This window comes from Thunnus thynnus, chromosome 7 (genome assembly GCF_963924715.1).
Source record: "Thunnus thynnus chromosome 7, fThuThy2.1, whole genome shotgun sequence".
NCBI lineage: Eukaryota > Metazoa > Chordata > Actinopteri > Scombriformes > Scombridae > Thunnus > Thunnus thynnus.
In genome coordinates, this window is record NC_089523.1 from 34,313,176 (window position 1) to 34,333,172 (window position 19,997).

Here is a 19,997-nt window from a genome sequence, read left to right on the forward strand (position 1 = left end):
TGGAATTAAATGTTTGTGTCATATCATTCTTTTATAAATAATAATGATAATAATAATAATAATAGTTCATATAAAAAAACTGCAGGAAACACATTTTAAAAAGGACAAAGACGATTAAAATCAAAACTTAATGTTAACAAATAAAACAAAATAGAAACTGAGGATGAATCAATCTTTACTTTGGTCTTAAAATAAATCATATTAAATAAATCGCTCTCACAGAGCCACAAAATAATGAGTTAATGTTGAAAGAGATTAAACTGATGGAGGCTGTAAATACTGATCAGCTGTTTCAACAGAAGCAGATTAAAACACATCATTACATTTGTTTACTGAAAGATTTAAATCATCCTTAAAATTGTTCCATATATTTACATTTGTTACTGACATGTATTTTAAATTACTAGTTTATTAAACATAAATATTAATTTAAAATGATGCTTCTGATCATGTTTTGAAGTGTTTCAAAACAAAAACAACAACAACAACAACACAGAAACCAGATTTTCAGGTGCTGCAGCTCAAAATCAATAATCAAACTGAATATTAAAACAGATTTTTAGTTGTGAAGCTCAAACTGGAAATGAGATCAGATGATGTGAATCTTACCTGCAGTGGATCAGAGTGAAGCTTCAGCTGAGTCACAACAAGCTTTTTATTCCCTGAGTTCAGTCTTCCAGGCAACATGTCCCGCCCCCAACAAGCTCCACCAATCAGAGTCTGTCAGGACCGAACCTGACTTCATAATCATTTCAATAATAACCTTTATTTATTCATTAAAAAGAAGTTTACAGGACAACTACAGATGAACTAGGGGTCACTGAGGCAGAAAAAACTTTTAAATTTGCGCTCTCAATTTAAAATATTTTTATATTTTTTGCCATAAAGGTCTTTTGCACGTCAGCAAAAAGTTTGAAAAAGAAGAAGAAGTTATTTTGTAAAACGCATTCAAGGGAAGATAACAGAGATAACACATGTTGTGTTTAAGTGTATCCACATATCTCCACAATCCAAGCGAGGAGAGAAAGTCAAATATATGAAATGATATCAAATCGATAGCAGGAATTATTAAATCGAGAGCACACATTTGTTTTTTCCTCCCAGGCTCTGTATAAAACACTCCAAATTCTTCTGATATAAATCTGATTTTCAGACGTTATGTTTTGTGCATGAACACCTTGAAGGTGGTCCGGCTGAGTCTCGGATGAAATCCTGGCCTTTAATTGGTCGCCCTCGCTGAACGAGACACCGCAATTAAACACACGATGGAAACTACTGGACGCCGACCTCCTGCAGGGCCACGTCTTCATGCTCTCCTCTGTCAACACGTCCTCGTCCAAAGATACCGATGAGACGCGCCGACAGTGTCGGTTTCACCGCAGGGGACGAGATGAAGAAAAAGGCCTCCGCAGACTGTCCTGCACCCAGAAGGACACAGGTTTGAGTCCACGTTTTAAAATCCTGATAGCAGGAGGTGGATCTGCTCTACAACCAGCAGCAGCAGACGCCCACAGAACTCCTTGTTGCTTACAATTCCTTGCTAATTATATATATATATATATATATAGCTCTTTGCTAATTATCTTTATAGTTAAGCATATTTTTATCATGTATTCAGTTGATTTTATTGATCTTATTGACTCACAAACCTTCTGTTCACCTCCAGGCTCTGAGCAGCCAAATAGCCAGTCAGCAATATTTTACACTGACTTCGGTTACCGACTGACTGAACGGACCACCGACACTGTGATTCTTTAAGTTTTAGAATTTGTTCTCAGTCAGATTTCAGTCTGTAATATCTTTGATATTTGCCCACAGCAACTAGCAAATGAGGATTTTTCAGTTCACTTCAACCTGTAAACCTCTACAGTGACATAACGACTAAAAAACATCGTCGTCTGCAGCCGTGGCTCCTTGTAGCTGATTGGCTCGTTTGTCTGCGTTCCTTTGAGCCAATCACGTCCTCCTCCACCTCCTTCAGAAACACACCGCCAGCAGAAAGTCAACATGCAACAGCGGCGACATTGTAATATAAAGAGACGACTGTATGACTACAGAATTATAATATAACACCATATTATTAAATGTGGGTTTAATCACCACGAACCACAGACTTTGGCTGATGTGAAGCGTCCATATTTGTTTGATTTTCAGGTTCTTCTGTATCAGGAAGTGCCAGGTCGGATTCATCGGAAGTTGCTGTGAACAATATTTACAAGTCAGAATCTCATAAAATACTCTGACATGTTTGCTGTAGATTAGATTAGTCACACTGCCCCCTACTGTGTTGGAGGGCAACTGCATCTGTCATGACTTAAGCTTCTCTGAAGATGCACGTTAACGTGTCTGTGAAGCTACGCAGAGAATGGTGTTGTGGGTAACTGTAGGTCAACATGCACACTTTCCAAATCTCAACGACCTGCTCGTTAAACAAGTTGATTGGTTGATTCAGTTCCTGTTGAGATGCAGGTAAATGTAACACGTAGAAGTACCGTATGTCCGAGTGACCTCTGTGGACATTCGGCTACGTGCAGCCCAGAGACGCATCGCTGAGTACGAACTCATTCATAACGGACGACAGTGAACGTGCAGCTGCAGAGAAGATGGTGGCAGTTTGTCGAGGTGACCTGCTGAGATCTTCAGCTGAGGTTTTTACGTTAAACCAACAGTTAGAACGATACCAGTCAGGAGCTTCAGAAGACACATTTATCTGCAGGACAGTGAAACTAACGCTGCATTCATGTCATACGGGAGTTTTCAAGTTGTACCAACCCAGTCGCCACAAGAAAACGTTTGCATTGAACGTTTCTGCAAACCACAGAAACGTTGAATATCTACGTTTCAACATGTGAGTTACGTATCATATCAACATTTCTACCCGTTGAATAATGATGATTTATGGTGTGACAACGCAGTGGTTCAGGTCTGGTTAGGTTTAGGCACAAAGACCACTTGGTTAGGGTTAGGGGAAAGAAGAAGAAAAATGGCTGCAAATGTCCTGACGTCTTGGTAAAAACACTCACTTTAGTCGGTTGAGACGGGAAGCGGACATTGGTTTCGGTTTCGAGGTGGTCTCGAACCGTGTTCTCTGCTGACCATCCACCAACCCCTCCTCCTCCTCTTATATAGGACAGATCAATCATGTAGATCACATGTGAACTACGTTAGAGTTCATATTCAACGTTTCTGTGGTTTGCAGAAACGTACGTTGCTGACGTTTTATTCTGGCGACCAGGCTGGTTGTACAAAACGTTCACATCAACATCCAAGTCTGACGAGAAGAGTTATGACTCAGATTTCTCTGAAAGCTCTGATATATATCTGACTTGATGCTAAATGATACAGAATTGTCTGAAAAAGTAAACAAACATGATTCAGCGTTATATCCGACAACAACAACAGCAGGAACACAACCGGCCTCATCAGTTCTACTCAGCTTCACCTGCTCTGTCTGTTAAACACTTTGTAAACTTATTATTATTATAATTATTAGGTTGAATGTCCACCATCAGTCCTTCTAGCAGTGACTGTCCATCCTGTTAAGTTTCTCTGTCAAACACAAAAACTAAATCACTGAATAAACTGGATTTATGGATAAATCAATCATTCCACACTATGACAGATTAGATGTGAAAAAAAAAACTACTTCAGTTAAATAAAAACTTAATTTTTAACTTACTGGACTTTTTTATTTTCATCTTAACACTTTGATTGAACTGAACTGAATTTCATGTTAGAAGTTAAATATTCTGTCCATGTTCATCACTTGATAAAATCTTTTATCAGAAACTATTTAACTTCAGTTCAGGATAAAACCACACAAACCTGAAATCGTACAACTAGTTTGATGGTCTTTTCCATCTCTGACATCCATCCTTTATAATGTAAAAGGACCAAAAAAACAGAACTTATTAAATATATCCAGTATAATATGTGGTACAAATGTAATAGTTCTAGTATAATGTATCAAATCTGTATTAAAGTCACAAAATACACAAACATTTAATGTTCGAGTTTATAAAAGTTTATAAATTTGCATATTTTTAGAGTTTTTGATCAGTTGATTATAAATTTTCAAAATTATGACGACTATCAGTCAGCAGTTCCCAACAGCTCAAAGTGATTTATTAAAGATGCTTTTCAATCTAATATATTTCAATTTAATTTACTTACTGATAAATAAACAGAGTATCAGAAAATACTCTGCAGAAACTGGAACCAGAGAAGAAATCAGTTACTGTAAATAAATGAGGCCATATTTTGATTATTATTTTTAAACCAACTTGACTAATCGAGAGCTGAAACAATGTCAGTTTGATAAGTTTGTGTTTGTCAACTAATAATTTAAATAATCTTTAAAGCAAAAATGCCAAAACTTTTCTGGTTCCATCTTTTCAAATGTGAATATTTGCAGTTTTCTATGATGATAAACTGAATAACTTCAGGATTTTGATATTGTTGACGTCACTGTGAGCTCTGGAAACTTGTGACTATTTTCTGACATTTTATAAATACAATAATCAGCAGAAAAGTCTATAATAAAAAAATACTTGTTAGTTACAGCCACATACTAATAATTCTAATCTAATCTAATACTAATCCTATTTAACCCTTACATACTGTTCAGGTCAGATTTGACTCATTTTTACATTTGAGAGCAGTAAAAACACTTTTGTTTGAGCCTGAATTTTATGACTTTTCCTAAAGTGACCCAGAATATACAAAAATGCAAAATATAATTCAACTTTTTTTTGTGCAGCTTGTCATTGAAATCACTGTGGCTGTTTTAGGTAACAGAGACCATAATATATTGTGACTGTCAATGTTTTTTCTCCATAAACCTAAAGAATAAACTCTCTCTGCTGTTTACCGTGAAGCGTCAGAATATGAACAGTATGTAAGGGTTAATGACATGAATGAGATCCAGTTTGTTCTGCTGTGTTTCAGAGAGGAAGTGATAATGTTGGTATGATGCGTCTTAAAGTGTCAGTAAGGTCACTAGTTAAAGCCTCTAATTGTTGCAGCTGATTGTTCTTTTGTCCATTAAAGACTTCCATCTTGTGTTTGGGTCTCTTCAGTACATGAGGTCGGCCGCCCCGCCGCTCAAGTCCGACTCTTTGGTTTCCTGGAAGGGAAACTGGACGCCAGCCAGTCGAATCAGCAGGATATTGAGTCCGTGGAGGAGGAAGACGAGGAAGAAGAGCCAGAAGGATCGGTCGTAGCGTTCGCTGTAGGTCTGGAAGACGAAGGTCATCTCGTTGAAGTTGGCGATCCGTTCGGACAGATGGTGGAGCTTCACCTCCGACGCAAACAGGATCATCACCAGGCAGCTGCACAGACCTGCACGACAAACACAAACAACTATTGATTTTAGTCACAGGTTCGTTCAGAGGTCAGGAGAAGAGTCCACGTCACTTCCTCTCCTCTGGTGTCCCTCAAGGATCTGAGCTCGGTCCCCTTCTTTGGTCCGATTATCGCTCACAAGGTTTCTGTTACCTCTGCTATGCTGATGATACCCCGCTCTACAGTAAATGTCCTTCATACTACCACTGTCTGTCAGTGTGGAAATGGATGATCTTCAACTAAACCAGCATTTAAAAGGCTGAAATTTGCCAACAAACAAACTCATTTCAACGTGTTGCTGCAATCGGTGGATTCACTCGTGGGGGTGAAGTGAATCTGCATAAATGTTTCGCGTTGGGTTGAACTTTGACTCATGAATTTGGCCAATAGCAAGCCGTCTTGACAGAGCTGACCTCTGAGCGGCGTTTTTATTGAGGAAGTAGCGTACTGTGTCAGTTCAATTTAAAGATTCACTGATAAAGTTTTGTTTATGCATGTACTGAAGAGACCAACGCCACAACAGGTTGTGATTGGTTGTAAAATGACCTGTCGTCAGTTTGAGTGACAGCTGCCGTCTAGCGGTCATAGTAACTGTGAGGCGGCGCAGTGGTGCAGTTCAGATGACGTTTAAATATATGGGACAGACTTCCTGATTCAGAGGAGGAGGATGGATGAAGGCTTTAACCCAACAGTGGACTTCATCACAGGAGACGCTGTTCATTTCCTGTTTCAGTTTTTTAAAAAGCGTAACTACGATCGTCCCCTAACCTTTAACCCCGTGGTTATTATTGTAGCCATGACAACGAAGGTGGCCTAACTTTGAGGAAGTAGTAACTTTAACCCACCACGTGTCTCTCTAACCTTAACGAAGTGATCATCTGAACTTCACTGCTACGATTACTGCAGCCGCTAGATGGCAGCTGTCACTCAAACTAACTGTAGGTCGTTTTTGGGCGACTGACATTACGACCTGTTGTCTGGCACTTTATAAAGCTTTTTATCTTTACTATTACTATTATTATTATTGTTTCTAATGTATCTAATAGGCACATTTTTAAATTAACAGAAAACCAAGTTGCACCTTTCTAGTTAATGGACCAAATATGGCGTCACCAATGTCCCTTCTTGGACAACGATTGGCCTGAAGCCACATGACCACATATCCAACCCATCATTGGCTGATATGTGTCTGATTGGTTGTCTTTTATGTACATATATATATTTTTAACTTTTTTTTAACCTTTTTTCATACCAAACTTACTTATTTAAATGTTGTTTGTAATGTGTTTTATGATGACCCTGATGAAGGCCACAAGCCGAAACGCATCGCTCAACTAATGAAGTTGTTCTTCATACTACAAGTGTTGCTGGAGTTCTCATCTCTCTCTAGACGTCTCTCGCTTCTCCGTGCACCTTGGAAGAAGGTGACGTTGTTCCAGAGACCCTCACTCTGCATTACGACCTGTTGTTGTAGTGTTAATGGAGGACAGTTTACTTGCTGATGTAATGAGTTACTGAACTCCTCACATCAACCTGCGTCTGACTCACCTAACACGCTCTCTCTTTCTCCTCTGTCAAAAACTTCTTGCCTCAGATAACGTCATGTTTCTGCCAATGAATACATGTAAATGTAGATCAGAGCAGATCTTTAATACCACCCGCATCGTTTGATTGACAGGCGGTGGCGGCGCAGAAAAAGCACACCAACAAACAGGCAGAAGAAGTGAATGAAGGAGGAAATGAAGGATTGTTGTTTCTAACTAAACACCAGCAGCTGTTTCAGGTTCCTTTTATTCCTCTCAGCTCAGACTCTCCTGCGTCGGGATACGTTTCTGTAATTGCAGCGATTATCAGACAACACACACCGACACCGGATGTTTGTCTGCATCTTTAATCCTGTTTAATACTTCAGTCCACTTTAAATCAACCCATGTGTTTCCTGTAAGAGTCACGTGACGCAGCATATCACCAGTGGTAACATCAGTCGTGTATCAGTCAAGTGTTTTGTTGTGTTTCTCACAGCAGATGACGGTCCACAGGTAGAGTCCCATGGGGCCTTGCAGCGTCTCGTAAGGTCTGCCGAAGGCGTTGAAGAAGAAGAAGCCGGTGGCCACCGAGGAGAAGAGGATCACCACACCACAGAAGAAGATGACGGTGACGTGGAGGCCGGCTGGGATGGCGCTCAGCAGGTCGGGAAAGACTGAGACACGATCAGAGAAGAAGAAGATGAACGGTTTCAGGTGAGAGATCCATAAAGAGTGAAAGATAAAAGTAAAAATGCTTCACTTTTCCTCACAATTATTTCTTATCTATTGTGTTTTTTACTTATTTATTCTTGTTTATTTGTTTGTTTACTTGTTTTCCCAGGTGTATAGTGTAGAACGTTTCATGTTTTCTGTGTTTGATCAGATTTTATGTGAATATTTAATTTTGGAGTCTGCTGAGTCGTGTTTTTCACCAAACTGAATCTGAGAATGGGATTGTGTGTGTGTGTGTGTTTGTGTGTGTTTATGTGTGTGTGTGTGTGTGTGTGTGTGTGTGTGTGTGTTTATGTGTGTGTGTGTGTGTGTGTGTGTTTGTGTGTGTGTGTGTGTGTGTGTGTGTGTGTTTATGTGTGTGTGTGTGTGTGTGTGTGTGTGTTTATGTGTGTGTGTGTGTGTGTGTGTGTGTTTGTGTGTGTGTGTGTGTGTGTGTGTGTGTGTGTGTGTGTGTGTGTGTGTTTATGTGTGTGTGTGTGTGTGTGTGTGTGTGTGTGTGTGTGTGTGTGTGTTTATGTGTGTGTGTGTGTGTGTGTGTGTGTGTGTGTGTGTGTGTGTTTATGTGTGTGTGTGTGTGTGTATGTGTGTGTGTGTATGTGTGTGTGTGTATGTGTGTGTGTGAGTGTGTGTGTGTGTGTGTGTGTGTGTTTATGTGTGTGTGTGTGTATGTGTGTGTGTGTATGTGTGTGTGTGTGTGTGTGTGTGTGTGTATGTGTGTGTGTGTTTATGTGTGTGTGTGTGTATGTGTGTGTGTGTGTGTGTGTGTGTGTGTATGTGTGTGTGTGTGTATGTGTGTGTGTGTATGTGTGTGTGTTTATGTGTGTGTGTGTGTGTGTGTGTGTGTGTGTGTGTGTGTATGTGTGTGTGTGTTTATGTGTGTGTGTGTTTATGTGTGTGTGTGTGTGTGTGTGTTTATGTGTGTGTGTGTGTGTGTGTGTGTGTGTGTGTGTGTGTGTGTGTGTGTGTGTGTTGCAGCTTCTCTCAGGAACACAGCAGCAGCTTTGTTGATCAGGACTCGGACAGTCAGTTCTGATCAGTCAGGCAGAAACCTGATCACCATCCAGACCTCGTTAGTGAAGGACGGCTGCTCTCGTTAACTGGGACCAGTAATCACTGTGCTGCCTCTCAGAGTTCATACCATTAAACACAGACAAAAGAGGCTCCTGTGAACCCTGATAGCACAGAAACACAGAGCAGCTTTACAATAAAGATTCTTACCAACACCAGGAGAGCAGCGCTGCAACTAACGATTCATCTGCTGATTATTTTATAGTTAATTGATTAGTTGTTTTGTTTATAAATTGTCAGAAAATAGTGAAACATGTTCGTTATAACTCTTCAAATGTCTTGTTCTGTCCGACAATCCAAAAGAAAAAGACATTCAGCTTAAAGAGGCTGGAAGTTTTAGCTTAAAAATGACTAAAACAATTATTCAAATATCAAACTAGCTGGTGTTTAACTGTCTGTCTGTTTATTTATTGAGGAGTTAAATCATCGTATCTCACAGCTGCAGTGACGTCTTTCTATTTCTGGCTTCATATGATCATTTTCTTTCATTTGTAATGGGCAGATTTCATTTGACTATTTTCATTTTAAATGAGTTTTATTGATTTCTAAATTTTGATATAATCTTTTATTTAATATTTTCATATGAAATATTTGTAATTTGTAATAGGTACATATATATGTATTTTTAAATATTTTCATTTTTAATATTTCTTTATACATTTGAAATCAGTATATTTTCATTTTATATTTTCATTTTTGTATTATGTGTATAAATATGTTAATATTTCTTTAATGTCTTTGTTTGTGTTGCAGTTCAGTCTCGTGAGTCTGTAACATCTTATCTATTTATTTTATTTTATCCATTTTTACTTTGATCATATTTTTCTTACATATTTCCTTTTCTGTGGTTGAATAGTTCCACCGACAATAAGCAGCATAATGTATATATGATATATCATATATATGATATATATGATATATGATATATAATATATATGATATATAATATATAATATATATGATATATAATATATATCATATATATTATATATGATATATATTATATATGATATATAATATATATCATATATAATATATGTAAACATACAGTGGACAGACGTCAGACTGCAGGAACTCAGATGTGAATAATTCAGTTTGTTCTCTGCTTTGAATAATTCATGTGCAGGTGAGATCCACCTGCTGAACATTTCCTCTCTGCAGCTTCATCCTGAGACTTTAAATCTCATATTGAGCTTTAATGATTTATCGATCATATAAACTCACAGGAGAAGCGGGACGGTCTTCCTCCCAGCCCGCACTGCTTCACCCTCTCCCCGTGGAACAGCCCGTAGCTCAGGCCTCCCAGGAACTTGTCCAGCTCGGGTCCGGTGGCGTTGACCAGCTCGGCCCCGGTCCGGCACAGCACGGTCCCGTTGAGCCAGAACGGCAGGCCGGTGGCCACCGCGGCCGTCAGGGCGCAGGAGAAGCCGAACAGCCCGGAGACGGAGAAGAGGAGCTGCTTCTGTCGGTTCGGCATGGCGGGATGGAGGATGGAGGTCAGGCTGCAGGAGCCGCAGGAGGACCAGAGGAGGGCTTCATCCCCCCACCACCACCACCACCACCACCTCCTCCTCCTCCTCCTTCTCCTGCTCCAGATATGAAGGAGTTAATAACAGAAAGATGTGATGAAAACAAGCTGCAGGTCGCTGAATGTTGATCATAAAAGTCCAACAGAAGAATCAAGAACTACAGACAGGTGAAGTGACACCTGAAGCCCCGCAGCTCCCAGGTAACCATGACAACAAGGGGTTAAATTTCACAGAGGAGGAGGAGGAGGACGAGGAGGACGAGGAGGAGGAGGAGGGAGTATCTCGGGTCAGCCAATAATAAATGTGCAGTAAATACTGTGAATGAGTGTGTGTGACAGCAGAACACACACACACACACACACACACACACACACACACACACACACACACACACTGAGGTGGTGATATGAAGGGCAGGTGACGCCCTCCAGAGGAAGTTTGAGGTAAAACATTTCAGATCCAAGAGAGTTGTCTTCTTGTCCAGTCAGCTGCTGTCAATCAGAAATATTCATATAATAACATGAGAGTATCATCATATATGACAGTTAACATTAGAGCCAGCGTGCTGTTGTGAGTTTGAAGTCCACTGAACCTTCATGTCTCTGATAAATAAAGTGTTTCCTGGTTGTTTGTGATGAAACTTTAACTGTTGATGTTTAAACTTCATTCTGCAGCTCAAACTTCTGAACTTTTACTGAAATAAAAACACAGAATTCAAGACTTTAACCTGTAAAATATATTTCTGCCTTTTAAACATGATTGAAACACAAACACCAGGGCCCGGTATAAATAGTAAATCAACTGCACTTATACAGCTCCTTTCTACCTCAACAGACTTTATGCCTCTTATTCACCCTTCATCTGATGCTCACTCACACACCGATGGCGGCGGCGGCGGCGGCGGCGGTGGAGCTGGCCTGACCATCAGGAGCCACTTGGAGTTGCTCAAGGACACTTTGACACTGGGACAGGAAGAGCCGGGGATCGAACCGCCGACCCTGTGGTTAGTAGCAGTAGCAGCCTGTATAACACAAGATAAACACTTTCTAATTCACCTGTTATGTGTTTTATTGTTGATGAAATGTTCAGTCTGGTTTTGAATATTCAGTAGGGTGAAAATAACAAGTGAATCATTTAAACTGAGTGTGAACCGTCACATTCACTGAAACCAAACAATACACACTTTCATTAAAAGTCCTGCATTCATAATATTATTTGAGTAAAAGAACAGAAGCATTAGCAGCTAAATTTACTTGAAGTATCAGAAGTGAAAGTAGAATCGAACGGGAACAGTTTTAACACATAAAACTCAAATCTGTCAGTTTAATATCATTAAAATATGTCGACATATGATAATAAACTCTGAATATACATCTGAAGAGAAGTCAGGTGTACTAATTATTTTACCTTTCTTATTAGTCTGAATATTTAAACTGTTTAACAACCAGAGATTTATTAATATTCAGTGTTTATATTTGTATCTTTATTTGTCGAGGCAGCAAAATTATTTATATTTGTATTCATATTCGAATAAAAGTGGAGATAGGCTTAAATATACAGTTTTTGTTTTTATTACACTTTTAATTTCAGGATATTAAAGTGTTATAATAAGTGTTCATGAATAAACTACCTTATGAAGGACGACGTCCCCACAGCGGGTCTCTAACTGGAGTCTCAGATCATAGACGACTGTGCTGACTACTGAGATAAAAATTTATTCATCACCTCATTGCAGACAGACCTCTACCTATTTATACACCCATAACACACAGACAGCACAGTCTGTAACATGTAGAATAACTTCAAAGGTGATTCTTGCTTTGTACTTTTCATTTATCGCCTATTTTTTTACAACCTAACTTTGTAGAAAGGAGAAGAGGAACAACAGGTTATGGAGAGTCTCTTAGGAGCACTTTCTCCTGGACTCCAGGACTGACGTCCAAACAAGGAAATGTGCGTCATGCAGCAGGTGGATGTGACTCCCCTCACTGAGACCTGCTGATAGACGTCACAGCGGAGCAGAGGAGAGACACTGAGATAGTGATGTAACCGACCTGCACGCTGGTATCTGACATGTTTTTTTTCTTCCTGAAAACAAATCATTTTTAAAACATTTAAAAAATAAATGTTCATAAAAAACACTATCTGTGATTTGCTGAGTAACATATTTGCATTCAGACACACTTTTACAAACAACATATCTATGAAAACTGCAGTGACTGTTTTGTTCATGCACAGATGAATCTCCTCTGGTGTTAAACAGGACAATAATTCTCAGTGTAATTACGTTCAAACTTTTAAATGGTTACAAACAAATGAAGCAAGAATATTATTTTCTTTAAAGAATCAAATTATGGAAAGTATTATTTCATTTTTTCATTTAACTTGATTTATTTCTAACAGCCATGATTAAACTGCTGCTTTACACAATAACCAAAACACGTCATTTAGAAGTCAACAAAACAATCATTAAAATGATAAAACATTTGATGTTTTTTTTCATGCATACAGTCAGGAGAGTATAACAAGACGTCTGATCATGACGTCACACTTGACAAAATGAGTTTCATGGTTCCAGCACGTTTCTGATTGGAGGAATTAACAGCTCATTATGCAAAATGTGGCCTTCAGACTGACATTCATTATAAACACAGATACACAGTAAGAAACCTTTTCATGTTTTATTGTTTTATAACATTGAAACAAGTTTCTTCTGATCAACAGCAAAAAAAAAAACTTGAATGTCAAAGTGAAAACAGATTTATATAAAGTGATTTAAATTTATGACACATCTAAAAATATATATCTGTATATGTAGTGTAACTGCAGCTGAAATCTAAAGTCGCATCAAATAGAAATATTCAAGTAAAGTACAAGTACCTTTAATTTTTACTTTGTTTTGACTTCTTCCGCCGCTGATTTGCTCCTCGCAGGCTCGACGTGATGACGCAAAGTGTTGAGCTACGTCATACGCACAGACTGAAGTCCGTCTGGTCCGGAGCGCAGAGAAAGAGCAGCTCAGCTGATGAGAAGTTTCCTCCATCATGAGGTGAGTGGACAGATCTCCGAACACCGAGCAGACGTCTGAAATCATCCACAAACTGACGTGAACTTATCGAACACTCTGATCAGTCCAGTCCGCGGGAATCTGTAACTGTCAGTCTGAGGAAGTTATTGATCCTCCGTCGTGTGTCGGGCTGCGCGATCATCGCAAACTCATCAATAATAAGCTCATCAAACATTTTTAATCAGAAGAGAGCGCGTGCGGTCAACAGATGGAGATGATTTTTTATTAATAATTAGTTCTGTTTGAAGTTTTTGCATCAAAGAAACAGAAACTTGAGTCAATCTGCTCTTAAAAATGATTAAATGCAGCAGAAATATTCAACATGTAGCAAACAGCTCCGCGTTCACTGGCTTTCATTCAAAAAAGAAAAAAACCTCCAATAAATGAGAAATATTTCATATGTTCATTTTATTCACAAAATGCTTTAAAATGATAACAGTTAAATGTAGGTTAAATATTTAAAATAAACAGACAAATAACAGAACAAAATGAATAAATACAACATTTAACTCAAAGTGTATTTTTACTCTTTTTGTTTTCTTTCTTTTAAAGCTGAAACAATTAATCAATTAGTTTCCAACTATTAAATTCATCACCCACTATTCTATTCATCGATTCTCTGATTCAGCTTCTGAAATGTGAATATTTTCTGGTTTCTTTCGTCTCTGTGACAATAAACTGAATATCTGACAAAACGAGACATTTGAGGACGTCGTCTTTGGGAAACACTGATCGACACTTTTCACCATTTTCTGACATTTTATGGATCAAACAACTAATCGATGAATGTAAAGATGAATCTGTGGTTGATGAAAGATGACGTGAAGTTTCATTTGTCTTCACGGTTTCAAAGACACAAAACATTTTAAATCTTTATTATTGTGTTCTTTCTGTTTTACTGTAAACCTGATAATGATTTTTGTTTTGTCACCGATGTAAAGTTTTATTTACTGAATATATAATTTTATAATCTCCTCGCTGCCTCAGAAATAGATGTTTCCTGTGTTGAAGCAGAATTGAACAACGTTGTCATGAATGAAAATGAAAGAAAGTCGATGTTTGTTTTGAAACGCAGCAGCACTTCTGCTCCTTTCTCTGATGTGAGTCTCGATGTTTTTTTCATCCCGCAGCTTCTTCTTGCTCTCGCTGGTTTTCTGCTTCGCCGTCGACGCTCAGCTGCTCTCTCTGTCAGACATGTACGGCAGCCTGCAGTCGCCAAACTTCCCGGAGCCGTACCCCCGAGAGACGGAGCTGCGCTGGAACATCAGCGTTCCCGACGGCTTCCAGATCAAACTCTACTTCAGCTACTTCGACCTGGAGCCCTCCTACCTGTGTGAGTACGACTACGTCAAGGTAAGAAGCAGAGCATCATGGGTACTTTTATAAATCCAACATCAGTCAGAGCTTCTCATCACTGAATTTCAAACCAAACTGTTGCTTTGCTGGAGTTTGTTTAAATAAAATACAGTTTAAACATCTGAAACTGTGATCGTGTGTGTGTTGGTGCTGCAACTTCACCACTAGATGCCACTAAATCTCACACACTGGTCCTTTCATATATATTTTTTCCTGCATTCTGTAAAACATCAACAGGAATTTAAATATATAGTTTTTATAATTTCAAGTTAATTGCAGAGTTCTTATTTATTCCTCTGACTGAAGTCTTCTGATTTAAAATGATGAGCTGAATGAATGAACTGCTGTTAATCACTCAACTCATTAAATTAAACTTCTAAAAGAAACATGATCAACATAGATTTCCCAGCATGCATTGTTTGAGAGTTAAAACTCTCCAGAGATCTTTGATTTTTGTAGTTTGAAGATCAGACATGATGGAAACTTTCTGTGTGTCTTTAATACATGTTGAAATAATCTTGGTTGTTTCTTGAAGAGTAAGTTGACTGACATCAGTAATGAACATTATCTTCATACTGACTCTACACAGCAACAGCAGCAGCTGGAAGTAAATGATAAAGTGACTCTTCAAACTAAGAAAATATAAATGAAAACCAAATTTAATCTGAAGAACAATTTCAAACATCTACAGCAGTTTAATAACTTAAAGCTATAATCTGTAACATTAAATGTCTAGAAACAACTAGACCTGTGTTATATATGTTGTTGAGTTGTGTATTTTCAAACTCAGAGAAATCTGTAATTTAATCAAAGTAACGGACCGTTTCATTTGGTCGCCTGTCGATGGCATCATACCTCCTCTACCAAAGAGTAAACACGCACCAGATGCATACGGCGGCGCTGTGTTTGTCCGCTACAATGGCGTCTACCAAAGAGTAACTTACACACATACAAGATAATACATCGGCGTTGTGGTTGTTCCACACAAACTGTTATAAATGGACTTTTATTCAGTTTTAAGCCACATTTTCATGATAAATTTAGGTGGTTTTTAACTATATCTTTTAGCCAGAAGAAGGATTTTAGTCATTGGACGTCTGGATCTTAAGTTATCAGAGAAATAAACTGGACAAACGTTAGCAGCAGCTCGGCTAACAGCCCCTCCAGGAAGTCCGGTGGTCACCAAACATCGTCGGAGAAACACTGATTTTTTTAGGTGAAACAGCTTTATTCAGTGTTTTTACCTGTAATCTGCGGGTCGGTTTGTTCTGGAGAGGAGGAGACCTCTGCGGGTAAAAACATCCTGAATGATGAACAATGAATGTCATGTCATGGATCAAAATCACTGAACCTTTCATCAGCAGGAGTGTTAGAGGACATACACGCTAACATAAGAACAAACGAGTGCAACTCTGCACATGTGCAGCTCTCGTCTCTGGTGGTGAACTACACGTATTCTCAGGATGATGAAATGATGAAAATGATAAAGATATGTGACTCAATAATAAATCCTTCATAAGCTCAAATAGTTTTGCTAAACTGTCAAAAACCGTTTATAAAAGAATAAAGTTGTTTATTCTATGTGGAGAAGACGATTCTTTAGGACGAATTAAATGCTTTTGTATGAAAAATAAAAAATGAAACATGCAAGTGTTGCACAGTGAAACTTTGAGAAATATTTGAAGTGTTTTTGAAGTCGGGTCCAGGAGGAGCTTTACTGAACGTAGAGAGGACGACACGTTTGCTCACAACAGTTTCTCAACTAAACTCGAACCAGACCTGATATTCACTAGAAGGAGAAACTGATACAAACTCCTGCATATGCATGAGTTCAGTTTTATGTTCATGTTGCAGTTTGTCTGAACGTCACCGTCCGACTGATGTTTTTCAGTGGAAACTGGTGAAAAGCAAACATGACAGGACATAAATGTATGAAATCACTGTAATAGACGAACACAGAAGTGATTCTGCTTCAGCTGAAAGACTAAACAAACTGCCACCTGCCACACACACACACATTCATATTCAAATGATGTCACTTGGCGCCACAGTTTAACACCGCGGCAACGCACCCCGATAACAAACAGCTGCAACACAAAAGAGTCCAGCTGACTGCCTTCCCACAGTGCACTGCTCTGTGTGCGGATAAAATCCTGAATTAAGTGACACGTCTGAAACACTCAGTTTCTTGACCCGACCTGAAGTTCCCACAGTCTGCTGAGGACCCTGAAGGCAACACGAGGCAGCGGGAGAACCGACTCATTAAAAAGAATTAATGCGTTAACCAGTCAGGGTTTTATTTTAGAACAAACGTAAAAATCTTAAATCCTCTCAATCAGCAGAGGTCAACCCATGTTACCATAGCAACCACATAGCAACCACCTAGTAACAGACTACAAACTATCCATAATAATGCCCCAGCAACCACCCACCAACATCCCAGGAGCTACGCTGAACACCTCTCAGCGATCACCTAGCAACCACCTAGCAACCACAAAACACTTAATGCTCCTCTTTGTCTCTAATGGAAAATGTTCAGGGCTCCTGGAATAATGTTTGCAGTGTTGTTGTCACTGTTCTAGTCTGATAGTGTCTCTCCAGAGGTTGTGACTCTCTTCTCTTTGTTATTGAGTTGAGTTTTCATTTATTTTACTTTGTGAGTGTTTGTCTCAAGCGGTTAATTTACAGAACAAACATCATAGTAACCACCTACTAACACCTTCACAACCATTACTAACCAACACCATGCTGAGCACCAACCATATAGCAACACCCTAACAGCTGCCTAGTAACACCTTAGCAACCCATCACCTAGCAACACCTGAGGCACTTCGCCAGATAACCTGTCAACTAACAGCTGAGCTGAGTGCTGCTGTCACGCTGTACCAACAACAAAGTGAAGTGAATCGTGTAGCAACAATCTAGTATTACCTTGGCAACCTTCACTTACCTGCAATCTAGGCGATATGCTGAACACCCTAGCAACCACTTAGCAACACCCTAGCAACCATCTGTTAACATCTTCAGAATCATGCTGAACACCTTAGCAACCAGGAAGGAACACCCTAGCAACCATCTAGTAACATCTGCAGAATCATGCTGAACACTCTAGCAACTACTTAGCAACACCCTAGCAACCATCTAATAACATCTTCAGAATCATGCTGAACACCCTAGCAACTACTTAGCAACACCCTAGCAACCATCTAATAACATCTTCAGAATCATGCTGAACACCCTAGAAACTACTTAGCAACACCCTAGCAACCATCTAATAACATCTTCAGAATCATGCTGAACACCCTAGAAACTACTTAGCAACACCCTAGCAACCATCTAATAACATCTTCAGAATCATGCTGAACACCCTAGCAACTACTTAGCAACACCCTAGCAACCATCTAGTAATATCTTCAAAATAATGCCAAACATCCTAGCAACCACTAAGAAACACCCTAGCAACCTCCTACTAACCACTATGTATCACTTTAGCAAGGCAAGTCAAGTTTATTTGTATAGCACATTTTTTATCACATGTTTTATGAGTAAGCATCCATTCATTCTGGGCCATAGTGTTTCATCCAATCATCACAGGGTTGGTGGTTCCTCCTGTTAACCTGCTGAAGTGTCCTTGAGCAAAACGTCAGACTTGTAGCTTCAATATTAAAATCCATCATCACTACAACAGTGTGTAGATCCAGAATATGACTGCAAAGTGCACATTTTGTTTAAATATCTGGAACTTAAAAATATTTTTAGTGAACATATTTTCATGATGTTTTTTTGCAGATTAAATGAAATAAGAAGGCATCTCAGTAGTTTACTGGTTAAGACACCACATAAACACAACATCCCCTTGTTTCCTGTCATATCTCAACTGTCGCTGTCTGATTAATCATAAAAATGCCCCAAAAATATATTTTAAATAAAATAAGAAATACAATTAAATGACTGCGTGAAGAGAATCGCCAGTTTTCTGCTGTTCGAAGGTTTATGTTAAAGAAGCTGCTGAGAGGCGACGAGTACTAATGAGATGATACGGTCTGTTCGTCTGTTCACACACACACACACACACACACACACACACACACACACACACACACACACACACACACACTATAAGCCTGTTAACCTGCTGCTAACTGAATGAACCCACAAACCCTCACTCTGTCTGTCTTTGTTTGTTCGTGACCAACCGATTCAGCTGCCTGTGTGTGTGTGTGTGTGTGTGTGTGTGTGTGTGTGTGTGTGTGTGTGTGACCTGCTGTTCATTGACACTCTGTAAACTGCTGGTGAATGTCAGATAAGATCCTGCACTGAATGTTAAAACACTTGGACCGACTGCTGAGTGTAAAGCGTCATTATCAGAGAGCAGAGCTGTGACCAGTTTTAATCCGTTACAGCTCGTCAGCCTCTAATAACTGTGTAGTTTTATTTTATGTTCGTATTGTATGTTGTGTCCTTTAAATTTTCCTTATTTAATGTTTACTTAACCTTCTTCCTTCAGTAAAAGTTGCTCATTTTGTTGTTGGAAATCTCCCAAAAACAGAACCAGACCCCAAGAGACCAAAAGTCAAATAACGGGTTCACAGTTTTACTAGTGCGTCTTAAACCAACAGTCAGGAGTCCAAATGAGCATTAAAGCTGTTTTTCTTGCTGTAATCATTCCTCCTGTTCATACTGACCATTAGATCCCTTCATAATGACCTTACAATGGAAGTGATGGAGGACAAAATCCACAGTCCTGCTTCTGCGCAAAAATGTATTTAAAAGTTTATCTGAAGCTAATATGAAGCTTCAGCGTCCAAATGAGTCAAATCAAGTAGATATCTTTCAACGTTACAGTCTTTTTAGTGCCAAAGTTCCTCTTTTTGTTACTATACTTCCACCTGCAGCTCAACAGGGAAACACTGTCCGAGGAAACACAAAGAGGGAATTTGATGCTAAAAAGACTGTAAATGTGTCAGATATCCACTTGATATGACTAACTCAGACTGCTGAAGTTGAATAGAAGCTTCACACAGACTTTTAAATGACTGTGTGGACACACTGTGGATTTTATCCTCCATCACTTCCATTGAAAGCACATTTGAAGGATCTTTTAATATCCAGTATGAACAGGAGGAATGATTACAGCGAGGAAAACCTCTTTCACTGTTACTATGGACACCTGACTGCTGGTTATAGACATGAGGGAAACACTGTGAACTGGTCCTTTAATCTGCTGTTATAACAGCCTCCATTCTCCTGGTTTCAGTCTTTCCAGCAGGTGTTATAAACCGGCTGCAGGGATTTTCTTTGCATTAGTGAGATCCAACACTGATGTTGATTGATTCTCATGTTCAGGACCTGTGAGCGTTCACGTCATGTGACAGC

At 39.1% G+C, this 19,997-nt stretch overlaps 2 protein-coding genes across 3 annotated transcripts in view; one reads left to right on the plus strand and one right to left on the minus strand.

Annotated features, from left to right (window-relative positions):
- Positions 1 to 3,570: 3,570 nt before the first annotated feature.
- clrn1 (clarin 1) lies at positions 3,571 to 10,157 on the minus strand. The gene is made up of 3 exons (XM_067595669.1): positions 9,894 to 10,157; positions 7,364 to 7,543; positions 3,571 to 5,340 (listed from the first exon to the last, which is right to left on the minus strand). The coding sequence occupies exons 1-3, from the start codon at positions 10,144 to 10,146 to the stop codon at positions 5,075 to 5,077; spliced, it is 699 nt and encodes a 232-aa protein (XP_067451770.1). The 5' UTR covers positions 10,147 to 10,157; the 3' UTR covers positions 3,571 to 5,074.
- A 141-nt stretch (positions 10,158 to 10,298) lies between these two features.
- masp1 (MBL associated serine protease 1) overlaps positions 10,299 to 19,997 on the plus strand; it is a 32,248-nt gene continuing 22,549 nt past the window's right edge. For both annotated transcript variants that reach the window (XM_067595664.1, XM_067595665.1), the window contains exons 1-4: positions 10,299 to 10,398; positions 11,033 to 11,201; positions 13,132 to 13,247; positions 14,396 to 14,618. In XM_067595664.1, the coding sequence (XP_067451765.1) occupies positions 13,243 to 13,247; positions 14,396 to 14,618 (228 nt within the window). In that variant the 5' untranslated portion in view covers positions 10,299 to 10,398; positions 11,033 to 11,201; positions 13,132 to 13,242. The remainder of the gene's footprint in view (positions 10,399 to 11,032; positions 11,202 to 13,131; positions 13,248 to 14,395; positions 14,619 to 19,997) is intronic.

Bases quoted from the DNA above. Each gene is read 5' to 3' on its own strand.
- clrn1 (XM_067595669.1), bottom strand. From the start codon at position 10,146: ATGCCGAACCGACAGAAGCAGCTCCTCTTCTCCGTCTCCGGGCTGTTC. The intron at 7,544-9,893 runs GTGAGTTTATAT...ATCGTGTCTCAG, and splicing joins AAGACCGTCCCGCTTCTCCT to TCTTTCCCGACCTGCTGAGC. The intron at 5,341-7,363 runs GTGAGAAACACA...TTTGTCGTGCAG, and splicing joins CCTGTGGACCGTCATCTGCT to GTCTGTGCAGCTGCCTGGTG.